General features: G+C 37.2%; 1 protein-coding gene across 1 annotated transcript in view; it reads right to left on the reverse strand.

Moving 5' to 3' along the window:
• The window catches only part of TRIP4 (thyroid hormone receptor interactor 4), a 53,777-nt gene that overhangs the window by 7,475 nt on the left and 30,717 nt on the right, over nucleotides 1–15,585 (reverse strand). The window contains exons 10-11 of the mRNA XM_054565294.1: nucleotides 13,220–13,344; nucleotides 12,114–12,205 (exon numbers count right to left, since the gene is read on the reverse strand). Coding sequence (XP_054421269.1) covers nucleotides 12,114–12,205; nucleotides 13,220–13,344 — 217 coding nt within the window. The remainder of the gene's footprint in view (nucleotides 1–12,113; nucleotides 12,206–13,219; nucleotides 13,345–15,585) is intronic.

Here is a 15,585-nt window from a genome sequence, read left to right on the forward strand (position 1 = left end):
TAGGTGATAAGTAATGCTGGGGAGAAAACAAAGGATTTTAAACAGCTTTTGGTTCTGCCCACATACCATGGCTTTCAGTGTGGGATGGGTGTGGCATGTACTTTGATAAAACATAGCTTAATATCAAGTATCGGCCACAATTATATTCCCAGGCAAGGTCAAAATGTTCATGGCAGAAAAGAAAGACTAAAGATGGGAGGATAAATCCTCTCCTTTCTTTACTTCCTGGATCTTTAGAACTCAAAGAAAAGTAGGGTCCAGCTGTTACACTGGGCTGCTTCAGCACAAATAAACCCAGAGGCTGCTATCAAGATCTTTAAAGCTAATTCTACAGAGGTCAAAGCAACGGTACTCACAATTAAAATCTCTTATGCATTGTTGGTGTGAATGTAAAATGGTGCAGCCGCTCTGGAAAAAGAGTGATGTTTCTTCAAAAAGTTAAACACAGAACTACCATATGATCCAGCAATTCTACTTCCAGATATATACCCAAAAGAACTGAAAGGGGCTCAGATAAATGTTCATAGTAACATTATTCACAATCGCCACTAGTTTCCACAACCTAATTATTTATCAGTAGATAAATGAATAAACAAAATGTGACATACATAGAATGAGTATTATTCATAATGAAATAATGAAAAAGAATGAAATTCAGACACATGCTACAAGATGGATGAATCTTGAAAAATCATGCTAAGTAAAATAAACCAGACACAAAGGGGCAAATACTATATGATTCCACTTATACAGGGTGTGGCACAAATAATGCCCCTTTTTCATTACAAACTTTTATTACAAAATCATAAGCATGTAATTCTATAACACAACAATATCGCACTCAAGCACACCATATGACATTTTAGGTAAAATGTTCAAATTAAAACTATAAATTATTACACCCATATTATTACCCTACCAATGACACTCAAGCAGGCGTTACTTCTGCTGGACCCTGTATGTGGTACTTAGAATAGGCAAATTCACAGAAACAGAAGGTAGAATAGTGGTTACCAGGGTCTGAGGAAGAACAGGTAGAGAAAGAAGGAATTTTTACTTAATAGGTAAAGAGTTTCTGTTTGGAATAATAAAAAAAGTTCTGAAGATGGACAGTGGTGATAGTTGCACAACATTATGAATGTACTTAATACCAGTGAACTGTACACTTTAAATGGTTAAAATGGTAAATTTTATGTTATAGATATTTTACCACACTACAAATAAAATTAAAAAATAAAATCAAAGTCCTAGATTTCCTTCCCAAACCTGTTCTTCTTTTTACCCCACAACTGACCCACTGGGAAATCATGTCAACTCTACGTTCAAAAAATACCCAATATTTCACCACTTCTTAAAACCTCCATGGCTACTTTCCTGGTCCACGCCATCATAATATCTACTTGGATTACCACAATAACCTCCTAACTGGTCTCTCTGATTTGGCCCTTAACCCCCTCTTGTCTGTTCTCAAAACAGCAGACAGAGCTATTAAAAAAAAAAAAAAAATCAGATCATGTCACTCAGCTTGAAACTCTCTAAAGGCTTTTGCTCTTAGTCAAAAAAAAGCCTAACTCCTCACCATGACCTACACGTCCCTAGACAATCAGGGCCCCATTTCCTTTCTGATGCCTTTTCCTACTACTATCCCCATTTTCACTCTACTCCAGCCACTCTGGCTTCCTTGCTGTCCCTGCTTCTGGGTCTTTGCACTTGCCTATTCCTTCTTCCTGGAATGCTTCCCCTTCTAGATACCCACATGGCTTCATCTCTCTGTTCAGGGCTTTAAATGTCAACTTTGTCCCGTCTTCTCTGATTATTCTATTCAACGCTCAGCACCAATCTCCTAACAAACCTGGCGCTCTTTACAGTCTCTCCTACCTTATATATATATATATTTTGTACAGCACCTACTATCATTTGATACTATATTACTTACTTATTTAAAAATTTTAAGCCTAGTAAGGCTTCCCCTTACTAGGATAGAAGCTCCATGAAGGCAGGTATTTTTGTCAAAATTTACTTCTCAGCACCTAGAATCATGCCTGGGACATAGTAGAGCGGCAATCAGTAAATACTTGCTGAATGAAAGAGTAAGGAATTTACCAACTTGTGCATTAAGTTTAACTTAATAATGCTGAACATGCACATGCTGGGAACTGGACACTCCTCAGGCTGTAACTGGGTACAGGCAGGTGCTACTCTGCCATGCGTTATACCTCAAGCTAAATTAATGCTTCTGTGTCTTGGCAAGTGTCCAAAAGGCCCTATGTTTAATAAAAACTACCCTAACATACATTAACAAGGTAAGCAAATGTCAAATAAAAAGTAATGCATAAATAAAATTATAGAACAAAAGGTTTGTTGGACCCCTTCATGCCTCACAATAAAGATAAACATTAAAATCAACTTTCCCTTGTGGATCAATGTCACCCCAATAAATTCAATTAAAAAAATAAATCAACTTTCCCAACTGAATATAAATCCAAGTTTCCCAAGCTTGACTGTCCCTTTTCCCAAGCTCTATCTCTGAACCTCAGGAGGTTTTAAAAAAGAGAGCTGAAGAACAAAGTAGCCTACAAAGAATAAAGGAAAGGAAGGCCTATGCATTGGGAGAAGAGATTATTTTTTATGGCAAAATGCATTAAAGGAAAAGTCAGCTTGGCAGGGCCTCAGTACCTTGAAAAAAGCACAACCTCTGCAACTGCAGCTTGTGCACTACAGACCACATTATACACTACAGGTCTGAGGCCAGAAAGTAAGTTTTGTTTTAGAGTCAAGACTAAAATACAGCTGTCTCAGAGAAAGAGTAAATTAAGAGAGGAGGATTCATATTTATGAAGAATGTCAATAAACTCTGATGTCATATCAAATTTAGGGAAAACGTTACATTAAGGACATAGCACAACAGACATTGTTGGTTATAAGATCCAGCAATCAAGTCAAAGCAACCATTCAGATTCAGGAAGGGACTCCTCAGGAAGTTGACAGTGTTCTTGCCTAAGACAACCGGTTTCCAGCCTGACCATGGTGGGGACGGGTGAACTCTTCTTTCATGCCTTATAAGTTTCACAACTGTTTAACGTAACAGGTAATTAACTACTAAACAGTCATTTTCTTTTCCCCTCCAGAGGAAAATTTTTCACCAGTCAAGGGAAAACATTTCTTTTGCCATTTTCATAAAAAGAAAAAAAAAATTTAGTAGTTTTTTTCTGAACCAAGGTTGGATTCAGAACCAAGTGGGCATTTCCACCAACTCTGCCAGTGTGCCTCCTCCATTTCCGTCCCTGTCCTGAAGTGATCAGGAACTCCGACATGATGTCACTCTTCACAAATCCCCAAATGACCTATAAATCTTATAACCGTCTCCAGAGAGCTAAGAGCTAAAGCAGTCAAGAAGGAAGTCATTGACAAGGAACATATATTTGCTGTAGGTTTTCTTGGCTTAATTTTGAGGAACTAGATAGGATATAAAATCAGGCTCTGAAATCTAGTTAGCTGAAAACCAACTCCAAGTCGATTGAGGTGATAAAACACAGAAAGAGAGAAGGAAATGAGTCTGATAAAAGGGCCACAAAGCACAAATCCAAAGAAACAGATCCTGAAAGCAACTGTGTTCTTTGACAAATAGTTATTTACATTTTCCTTCAAGCAATTCGAGGTTTTCAAAGGACAGCTAGCACTCTGGGGAGGCGGGGAACAAAAGGTTTTTCACATCAGAGTAACACTGATCATGATACTTTGACTACTGTATATTTGATTGGGGCTGGATAAAGATCATGCCAGCTGGCCCAAAGTGGGATAGCTGAACTCCCATGTGTTTATCAGTAGATGATTCAAACCATGTATCAAAGTTAGGTGGTTCCAGCTCAATGATACAGACAATGCATATTTATTTCAGGTGAAAAGAATAAGAGATAAGCGGTATGTAGCTTATGGGTCTTAAAGTCCTATGGGGGTGATGATCTGGTTGAAGCCACATGGCATTGGTCTCCTAGTCCCATCCTACTCACCATAAAATTTCCACTGAGGCGTTCTGTGTCTTTTGGAATCCTCTGCTGGAACCTCCACATGCAATAGAACCCAATCAAGTATATTTCTCTAAAATTAACGTCATAGCTTTTCTGCCCTGAGTTTTTAAGACCTAAATGGAAATCACCCATTCATGACTATTTTTGGTCTTAATTTTCATATAGCAGGTTCTTGCTCCAACTTAAAACTAGTGAGAACCTAAATAAAATTGCTCTTAATTAAAGATCATACATTGTAAGGTTCTTAACCACTTAAGCCTAGCTTCGAACTAATGCCTCAGGATGCTAAGACTCCTCTTGAGTTAAGGACTCTGCCAATTTTAGATTTTATTTCCCACTGTCTGGTCTGACTTAACTGAGAACTGTTTAGAAGTAGAGCTCAGAATCCTTTGACCTCAGCTGACATATCAAGGTAGGATCATTATCAAGTAACCTGGCATTATATATTAACAGTATCTCTTTATCACATAACATTTGCCTTTTAGAACAAAATATTAAAATATTTTCAACTATGCAAATGAAAATTTACATAAAAATATATTTTTGTATGGTGATCATACACTACAGAACACCTCTCCTTCACTGCTACTATATAGGTTTCCTTTGCCATAGCTCATTTATTTTTTAAAAAATCATTTAAAAGAAAATTCTCTTCTTTTGTATACCCCATCTGGACTAATTGTACTTACCATTCACCAACTCACCACAGCCAGAAACCCAAGTTTGTCCTAGACTTCTTTTGTTCATTCTTCATATCAAATCAAATCACCAAGCCCTATACACTTTACCTCCTAAAATTTCATGTATTCCTTTCTGTCCAACTCAACTGCCAAAATATTGTTACAGAGCCTTCATCATGCTTCACCTCAACAACCATTTTGTTTTCAGGTTTGCCTCATCCAATCCTTCCTTCCTACTTCTGCCTAGACAATCTTTCTAAAATATACATCTCACTGCATCACTTACACAGTTGCCTTCAGAATACAATTCAAATTCTTTCACAAAGCACTTACGTTTTTTTGTATATCAACAATTGCTTGCTTCTCAATATATTGTTACGACTTTTACTGAGTACCTACTATGTGCCAGGCTATATACAAGGACACTGGAGATAAAAAGATAAATAAGACATAGCTGGTAACCGCCTAAAGAAACTACATGTGAACATTTCTTTTTGGTAATTACCAAGAAAAAAAAGGTAAAAAAAAATGCAATAATAGAAATATCAACATAGTAGCCCAGATAAGGAAGCAATTCATCCTGCCAAGGAGGTGACTGAGGTCAGGCAAGACTCTACAAGAAGGGGTGACATCTCAGTTGTTTTAAAGAATGAATGGGAACTCTCCTTGTGGACAAGAGCATAGGCACATGATATAGCATGGTATACTGAGGAAGACATAAACTCTGCGTTCTTCAGGACTCATGGTTTTTAGAAGCTTCCTTAACACTCCCTACCCTACCTCCAGCTGAGTTAGGAGTTAGGTCCCCTCTTTTGTGCATGCCTTTGTTCATATGATAATTATTATGGATGGATTTTCTTGTCTCAGTCTCTTCTAGTAGACTTAAAGATCTAGAGGGAGAAAAATATCTTGTTAAAACTCTGGATCCTTAGTCTTTAGCACAATACCTGGTACATGACACGTGGTCCATAAATACTTGTTGAACGTATGATTATATAATATTCTGAGCAATGAAATCTTAAATTAGATGATTTGCCACCTGGTTCATATAGTAGGCTGGATGACAAATCAAGAAGCCTTGAACAGACTGCAGTAAGACAGCAAGACTACAGCAGATTCCTTCTAGATCAAGCAGACCACTTTCTCTCTAAGCCTGAGTCTACTTACAGGTAAAATGAAGGTGTTACATTAAGTGGCTGATTGTACCTACATAAAACCTCTTGCATCTTTCTTGTCTAACTCCACTGGCACTATCAGAACAGAATTTTAAAAACATCTCTATGATGGATGACAACTTCTCACTAGGTTTCCTACCTTCAGTCTTTTCACAGCAATTCATCTTCCACATTGCTGCCACGTTTGTTTTCCTCAAGTAAGGCTCTGATCACCTTCAAAACATCTTTCCCCGTCCCACAACTGACTACAGAAAAATTTCCCCCCTGTAGCCTACCACTCAAAGGTATCCACCTCTGACCAAAACATACCTTTCCATTTTTGTTTGCTGCTTGCTATTACTCTCCAAACAGGCTCATATTTTCCTTCCTCACCTTACTCCCTCTCCTTGGAATATGCTTTTCTGTCATCTAAGTAGGAAGACTTGAACAGCAATCCCAATTCCACCCTTTACCTACCAACAGTACACAAGTTATTTTAACTCTCTTAGTTTTAAGTTCTATCATTTCTAAAAGAGGGGCAACGATACCTTGCTTGGAGTTGCTGTGAGGATTAGAAAAATAACATACATAATAGGCATGGTACATAATTGATCAAAAAGTAATAGATTTTATTACGACTACCCTTCAAGGCTAATTCAAAAGCCATCTTTTTCATAAAGTCTTCTTGTGATACCTCCCAGCTAGAAGCAAACTTTTCTCTCCTTTAAATGCCTCAGAGGCAGTCTCTACTTCTCTTGAAACAGTTGTCTTTGCTTTTCCTTTTGCATTTGGTTTATATACATATCTTATACACCTAGTGGTCTTTCAAACAGGACAGAATCCATGCCTGGTTTAACTTTTTGTTCTCTTTAGTGTCTAAAACAGTGTCTGATTTGTTGTAGACACTCAAGTATTTATTGATGAACGAATATTTAAGAGAATCTTAGGAACAGCCCACCAAGCTGCAACTGCCGTTTGCACCCTTTTTGCTGACATCATACTCCAATTTCTGGTTAGATTTACTTTTGGCAACCTGGTTGGAATGCATTTGGCTCAGAATTATGGCATACCAAACCTGGCTAAGAACTTGAAGGAATTAAAAAGGACTTGGATACCAAGAAGAAGCCCCCTAGGTCTTGAGGCCCGCTCCAGCACTGCCTCCAGGAAGTCCTGATCCTACTCTCCTCAAGGGCCTCCTTTACAATCTGACCCAAAAGCTTCCATCCTACTCTCCAGTCTCAGCCTTTACTTGACACTGTGTGGCCTTCCAGCACACATGGCGCCAGAATTTAAGAACTATCTGTACTTTGCCAACATCCCTACCTCTTCCTTTTCCCCTATCAGTCACTTGGGAGGTACTGAGACTGGAATTATGGTACTAGATTAGTAAACATGGCCTTTAATTAGTGATCTCTCCCTTATTCTTTGGAATTTCTACTATTTTTTTTTTTAGATTTCATTTATTTATTTTTAGAGTGAGGGGAAGGGAGGGAGAAACAGAAACATCGATGTGTGGTTGCCTCTTGCATACCCCAACTGGGGACCCAGCCCACTACCCAGGCATGTGCCCTGACTGGGAATTAAACTGGCAATCCTTTGATTCGCAGGCCTGTACTCAATCCACTGAACCACACGAACCAGGGCCCTACTGCCTTTTTCATAAGAAAAATCGATGAGTTTTGTATAGCTGATCAGATATAAATAATGCTGACTTTATAGTTTAGTGATTATAATGGGTACTAAATCGTGTTGTTTCAAGGTCATTAAAATTAAAATCTACAAGCCAAAAAATAGAAAGTCTTAAGAATTACATGTTCATTTTCAGATGAAAAGCTAAACATTAAAAAAATGTACATAAAGGTGTTACTATTCTCCTCTTCAAGATAAATACAACAGAAAGCATAATGCTTACTAGATTATTAAAATAATGTACATGAATGTCAACTCATTAAGTGAATACTTGATACTCAGGTCACAAAAAACTCAAAGGACAGTCTGTTCTGACTGTCAGAAACTAGTAAATGTTCTAGTCATCATCAGAACTCTGAAACCACATTCCCTGTCACATTCAAGTGAGCTGTGATTTTAAAGAACTACCTAGGGTTTAGGCTAATTGTGGTAGATATTCAATTCGCCTCTTTGTTGCTTCTCAGATACAGCCCTCAAAAATCCCTTAGAAACATGCATTTTAGGTCTATAAATTGGCACATTTTCTCAGAATGAGAGAAAGGACCTTCAAATATATTTTAAAAGAGAATTTGGGGACTCTGCATTATTTACAGCCAATGCCTGGTTTGAATATTTACTATTAATTGCTTCCTTCACTTTTTAATTTCTCACCTCTCAGACTTATAGTCAATCCATTGGTTATACAAGCCAATGATTTGCACATATGAAATGATATTTGCAATTTTCCTGAAGATTGGTATTGCCTGGATACTCTTATAGAAGTCTTCCCCACTGAAAGACTGTAATTCTATTGCTAATGTCAACTATATAGGCACCCAGTACTTTTTCAATGTAATTCCTTAAAGATAAGGTATTGGTTATTATTAAAACCATAAGATCAAATGGACTAAAGGATCAGTAAACTGGTAGGAGAGCAATGGATCAGTACAGAAGAAACTAAATAATCAATAACCTGGGATATTTCAGACAAATCAGATTTTCTATTGAAGGCAGAGATATAAATAGCACAAACATAACACAGAACAGACATGCAGAAATAAAAGCCACCAACTCAACTTTTTGTTTGAAAACTTGTTAGGTCTAGAGAACTGTTCAGACCACAGCTGCTAATGGTTATGGATTTGGCGATCAAAATGTCTTTGTTTAAAAAAAAAAAGTTTTAACTGCCTTACTATTGAGGTTACAAACCACAGCCTTGATGCATTGTTGCAGTCAACATCCTCCCTGCTGTTTCTGAGAGCTTACATCTGCTGCTGGCAGATAAAATGCTGGCAAACGGCATGGGCTCCTTCCAGGGGAATACAGAAATTTTAACTAGATGGCTCTCATCTACCTCCCTCTCCTGAGTTGAGCCTACAGCGCTTTCTGTAGCACTCCTACCTTGTCTAGGTTGATCCCCTGCTATTACTCAGGAGGGTTGAAGGTCTAGTGGGATTTTTTTTCTGGCACAAATCAGCCATGCCAGCCACACTATTCTTAGAAGATAAAAAGGAAGACGAATTCTTAGCTCAGGGGAAAGCACTTTAAGCACATATTTTAAAGCCACTTCTAGTGTAGTGCACTTGATTTTAAACAACCACTAATAAAACCTTTTCTGTTACATTTTTAAAAAGATTTTATTTATTTTTAGCGAGGTGGGAAGGGAAAGAGAAAGAGAGGGAGAGAACTACTGACGTGTGAGAGATAAATGGATGGGTTGCCTCTCACAAGCCCCCACCCCGAGCAGGGGACCTAGCCCACAACCCCGGCACGTGTACTGACTGGGAATCGAACTGGAGACCTTTTGATTCACAAGCTGGCATTCAATGCACTGAGCTACACCGGCCAGCGCTGTTATTTATTTATTTTAAACTAAATGATCATACTATGCTAAACATAGTGAGGACATATTTTAATTTATCAAAGAAAGGCCAAGAATATGAGGTCAGGAAGCAAACTATTGAGTTTCTTTGAGGAAAGGAAAGTTTGGAACAAGATGGAGAAGTAAAACGTGGTCCAAGTCACACAGAAGATTAGTTTCAGTTGAAATAAAAATCACTTTATCTGCACTGGTTTTCAAAGAAAATGCAATTCAGCTGGGTGATGAGAAGTGAGTAGAAATGCAGAAAGAAGACACAGGTCAGGAAAGTGTCTCCTGGATGATACTCCCTCAGTGAGCTGACCTGTGAGGATAAAAGAAAACTAAACACACCCAGACTAACACTTCCTAAACTGTACATACCACAAGATACCAGTTCTGTAGTATGCAAGTAGGTAGTATTAGTGTTGTGTAGAAGGTGGGGATAGATTGCCATCAAAAAGTTTTGTGAACACTCCAAGTTATATCCACCAGATAGATCAGAGAGTCATATCAGAGAGTCATAATACACACTAGCACATGAAAGGCTCTGAGAAGGTCTTCAGTAAACATTTATTTAATCCAAATACATTTTCCCAATGTATATGTCTATGGAAGCCTCATAATCACTCCCCCCTTTTTTTCAGAGAACACTGACGCCAAGGAATAGTTTGGGAAATGCTAGTCTAGGGCTATTATTCCTAAACTCTCAATTCATTCTCGCAGAAATGAGAATAAGATTGATAAAACAGACTAGGCATCACATTTTGTACATCATAGAACTTTAGAGCAAAGAGAGACAGATTACCAAGAATGCTTGAGACATTTTTCAAAAGCAGTCAAATATGAAAGCTACTACTTTAAAAGTGGTAAGCTCCTTACCTGATAAACAATCATCAAATAGGGCTAATATTAATTCTGAATATTCATGTGCTAACCTCAAACACAGAATAAAACAATGGAGAAAAGCCACAGAAGAGCTGACCATAGGGAAAATAAGCATGGGATTTCTGTGTTTAATGAGATTTAGAACCTTCTGACATTTTGGGATATTGTAATGTCATACACCAGGAAATTCACAAGGAGAGTTGCCATGACTTCCGGCTGGAAACATCTGGGAGAATTCCTACATTTTTATGCACTGCCCTCAGCATCTTCAGGATAAAAGAGAGAATATAAGCTCAAGGAGAAGTATCATGCTACCTTGATATACAGGTACCCTGGAACAACCAAAAAGATCTGTTTTGTTAATTAGATTTCTGATTTCTGTAAGCCTTATGGTACTCCAGAGACTAGGATTACAGTTTCCAACCATTCTCTACAAAAATTCCTCTACAGAAAGGCAGCTGCCTAACTTTCTAGCAATATGAATCATTTGATCTTCTATCAGGTGATAGATTGCTTGACTGACAAATGAAAAAGTAAAGGAAGATCCCTTGCCCAAACCACCACCCACACTGCCAGATGCTCCTGTGTTCTCTTTTAGAAAGCGAGTATCCTAAGAGAAAAATATAATAGTTATACCATGTTGTTAATGACTGTGAGAGTCTCTAAAACTATAAAGCCTTATATTACCTCTAAATTGAAGAGAAAAAAGGAAAAGAGTAGAGGGAAAAAAAGACACTGACAAAATGGGCAAAAGGCCCATTAGAGGGATAGAACAGGTACAAAGGTGTGGAAAATAAAGAGTCTCCTCATGTCTATGGTTTTGCCTTAGGTCTAGATCATCTGCTAAGAACAGAAAAGAAAGGCTAGGAATAAAAATTCATGCCAAATTGCATGCTTTGTACTGATAAACATAAAGCAATCAAAGAAGGGCCAAGGAGGCAAACCTCAAGAAAATGAAAGACAAAAAACAAATACATGTGAAGAAAGAATAGGAAAAAATTTTTTCAAAAGGGGATAGTAATAATGCTAATGAAAGACAAATAAGTCTGGACAACAAAAAATTTACTGAGAAAAATTTAGCTAAGAACATTTTCTTAAGCACAGTGATGGAAGCCCTATTGTTTAAAGTAACTATTCAAAGAACAGGAAGGCCATATCGTTAGGTAAAACTCTTCATGCTTCAAGGATGCACTTTGCCTTTGAGGATTTCTTTAGTCTGAGTCTAAACATAAGGCTTTAAATTTCAAGTTTTCCAATTAAGCTAAAGTCCTTTGGCTCCCTCTGCTGTTTAAAAATGTATTTTAGTTATGTCAGTTCAGCTTTAATGATCAAAATAAATAAAAACACATAAATACACACATATGTACACACACCCCCCCCAAACTTGGCACAGTCCAAGCAATCAAAGCTCAAACATTTGCTTATCATGAATTCTCTAGCCTAGACCAAATGTTCCAGAATAAGTAGTAACAAATTCTACCATTCCCACCACCTAACTGAAATAATTCGAGGGAAAATGCAGGATTTCTTCACTAAAAGCAGCAAACTTTTATTAAGAAACGAAGACCCTATACATATTAGCTGGATTGTGGCAAAAGCTTCCTATGTGGAAATGTGTATGTACCCATTACATACCAGAAACCAAAGCATCACTACATTTTTTATTTCTACCCTGGTCTTTTCTCTCCTCAATATTTCCTAATTTGAAGGTTCTATTCACATGTCTAAATTCAGTTGCTAGCATCTTACTATCTTCAAGATATTCTGTGTTGAAGGATCTATAGTCTGCTATGGTGGCAAACCAAGTCATCTGTCCAAGAGAAGTATTCTTACTCACCTGATCCTTAAACTGATTCTGGGACAAGCAGTCAATTAGGTCCACACAGCCCAGAAGACAACCTGATGGATAGTCACTGGGAAATTCCACATCTGAATCAGGAATAACAGAAGGATTAAACTTTCTTCTTTGTGACCTGGAACTCATGAATCCATTTTCAATTCTGAACAAATTACTTTCTCTATTACATATTTGTAGATACAACGAAAACAATGAGGTTTTTATTTGGCTCAACTGCTGATATTTTAGCAAAAAAAATTTGAGTGGCTTCATCTACTATACACATCCTAAACTATAGGAAAATTATCCTCACACCATCAAAGTTTAAGGACCCTAGAACTTCACTCCAAACAAATCAGTTCTACTACACTCAACTGGATCACACTGGAGTTTGGTGGTGATGGGTTTTGGAAACAAGCTACAGGTGTCAAGAGAAAACATATAAAAACGTAATATTAAAAAAAAAAAACCCTTAAGATTTACAGAACACATTTTTATGGAAACATGTACTTTGGATTCCTAAAGCCTGGTTTCTTAAAAACTTCTTATAGGTGTGTCTGTAATTATCTTCTCATTCTACCTTAAAAAGAACTGTATAAGCTGGATAAAAAAAAAGAAAACAAGACACCCAAGCATCAAATTTACTTTAGGATTCAAATTCAGTGTGCTGGGGGTGATTCCCAAAATGCACTGCTTAAGTCGACCAACTTTGATCTGTCCAAATCCAATAGTAGGTGTGTATTTGGGTCATTCCAGATAAAAATTCTTATTTGTGGTTGTTCCCAATCTAAATATCCCAGAGTTTACTCTTATAGCAAAAAAAAAAAAAGAGAGAGAGAGAGAAAATTTCTCACATACCAAGACTAGTTGGTTGATTTCTGGTATTTGGAACTGATATTTTTATTTGCACTATTTGGCAAATTAATGCTTTCAACAGGTGTCTATAATTTATCACTAAACAAGTAAACCCACACACAGTTTAAAGTCACTTTCAGCCAAAAAAATAAAAAAATAAAAAAAAGTCACAGGAAGAAAGTAAAAAAATGTGAATGTCAATGAAGTCTCTCTACAAAATAAGACTAAAAAGGAGAATATATGACAGTTACCTTCCCCACGAAGAAAACGGTATGTCGTCTGGAGTTCTGAGACTTCTTGAGGGGAGGGTCTTTTGGCTGTGGCTGCTATCCAAAGTCGTCCTCTATGAGGGGTGTACCAGCTTCTGCCTTCCACCCTTAAACAAGCATAAATTTAGCAGAAAGAATCTAAATTCTAATCTCCTGGAGGATCTGCTAATATACAGCAAATTATCCAGGTGAATAAAGAGCTCTGTAGATGATACCTCAACAAGAAGGGTCTTTTTTGGGAAAAACAATTCTCCTACACTACCCTTCACTTAAGTATGCACTGTATTCTCTAGTTTTTCCAGTCATTAGATCAAGACAATTCATCTCTCTCAGCTCCTATTTTTTTAAAAATCTGATTTCTACAAGTCAGACTGGGAGCTTTCACTAGCCTTGGAATTTCTACAATCCAAATCTTCTATTTTCAAGGCATCCAAGTTGTCCTGCAAAAATGGAAATCCTTGCCTTTCTTTTCATCAAAGACTAAACATCTTTGTTCTCTTCTTGAAAGATTTGTTAATTAATTGTTCTCCAACCTGACAGAAAATTATCACCCACAAGTAACTCCTTAAGAAGTTACTTTTATAATTATTATTTAATGGAATTTAAGTAAATTAAAATATCATCTTTACTCTTTAAATTGCAACCACATTCATTTATATTTTTAAGTATTCTATAAAGGGTTACATTCTGGGTAGATGATTAAACAACCTGTTGACTAGTCTGAATGAATCTTTAAGTGGAATAACAGAATGCATTCAAGAGAATGTCATTACTCCAAGGAACAAAAAGATGTTTCTCTCTTAGTTTCCACCAATAAAATTAAGTAACTTGATTAAATACCCCTATGATTCTACTCTTATAATGGGAAATAGAGAATTTCTCATATCCTTAAGTTTCCCAATATAGATAAACTGGAAGAGTGCTGGGCACATAGCAGGTACTCGGTAAATGAGGAATGAATCACTCTATTTCTTCTCTCTACACCAAATAACCTGAAGAGTTACTGGGAAAATAATCTCATAAGTGTGGCAAAACCACTCACTTTATTTCTGTGGGATTAGTGACTGTGAGTTGGATGCTGCCCATTCTGTTCCTTTCAGTGAGAAAATCTGAATAACACAGATCCAAAACAGGATGAGAAAAATGTAAACATTCTGATTCCCTCGGGAGAGAACAAACTCTTTCATTTTCTACTTTAAAAAAAGGACACCTGCCTTGGCCAGCATGGCTCAATTAGTTTAAGTGTTGTCTCATACACCAGGCACATACCTAGGTTGTGTGTTTGATCCCCGGTCAGGGAGCATATGGGAGGCAACCAACTGATGTTTCTCTCTCACATTAATGTTTCTCTCTTCCTCTCTCTCTCCACCCCTCTTCCTCTCCAACATCAGTAAACATATTTTTAAAATTTTTTTTAAAGGTAAACACCTGCCCTGGCCAGGTAGCTCAGTTGGGTAGAGTGTTGTCTGACACACCAAGGCTCCAAGTTGGATCCTCAGTCCGTACACATACAAGAAACAACCAATGAATGCATAAATAAGTGGAAAAATTGATGTTTCTCTCTCTCTCTCCCTCCGCCCCCCTCTCTCAAATCAATCAATAAAAAATAAATAAATAAGTAAAAAGGGAAGGCACCTAAATTGCAGAGAACTAAGAGAAAACGGACATCTGAGGGCCTAGTTGCCCTGGAGCAGAAGCAGATTCAAAAGCACTTGCTTGAATTACGCACAAGGACTATAAAACAATAAGGGGCAAGAAAGCCCGACCTTCAAGAGGGGAGGAAAATGGTAATGCACCTTAATGAAGGAGGGAAATCACAACTAATTATGAGAACACTAACATGCAAATGATTGCTTCTAAATGCTGATGATAAATTTTCTTTTAGGAAAGTGGAGAAATGACTGAAGCTTACAAAGTTAGTGGAAAAAGCACTTTGAAATCTGAACCATCTCTGCCACTAACTCACTCTGTAATTCAGAGCAAGCTACTTTACCTTTGCCTGCCTATGTGTCCTCATTTGTCCAAGATTGTAATTATACTGGCCTGATCGATTTATAGAGCTACTGCTTTGAAAACTGTAAAATTCTATTTAAATATAAAGTATTATTACTGCTATGAATTAGGACACTGCCAGGCATATAAAATTGTAATTGATAAAATGAGGTGGAACAAAGAGATCTGCACTACCGTATTCAGTGCAGCATTATTCACAATAGCCAAGATATGGAAACAGCTTAAGTGTCCACTGACAAATGAATGGATTAAAAAAAAGTGATTATATATAACGAAATATTATTCACAGCCATAAAAATGAAGGAGATCCTGTCATTTGCAACAACATGGACAGA

The sequence above is a fragment of the Pteronotus mesoamericanus genome, unplaced genomic scaffold (genome assembly GCF_021234165.1).
Source record: "Pteronotus mesoamericanus isolate MK-2021 breed Mesoamerican mustached bat unplaced genomic scaffold, CSHL_Meso_final contig_164, whole genome shotgun sequence".
Lineage (NCBI taxonomy): Eukaryota > Metazoa > Chordata > Mammalia > Chiroptera > Mormoopidae > Pteronotus > Pteronotus mesoamericanus.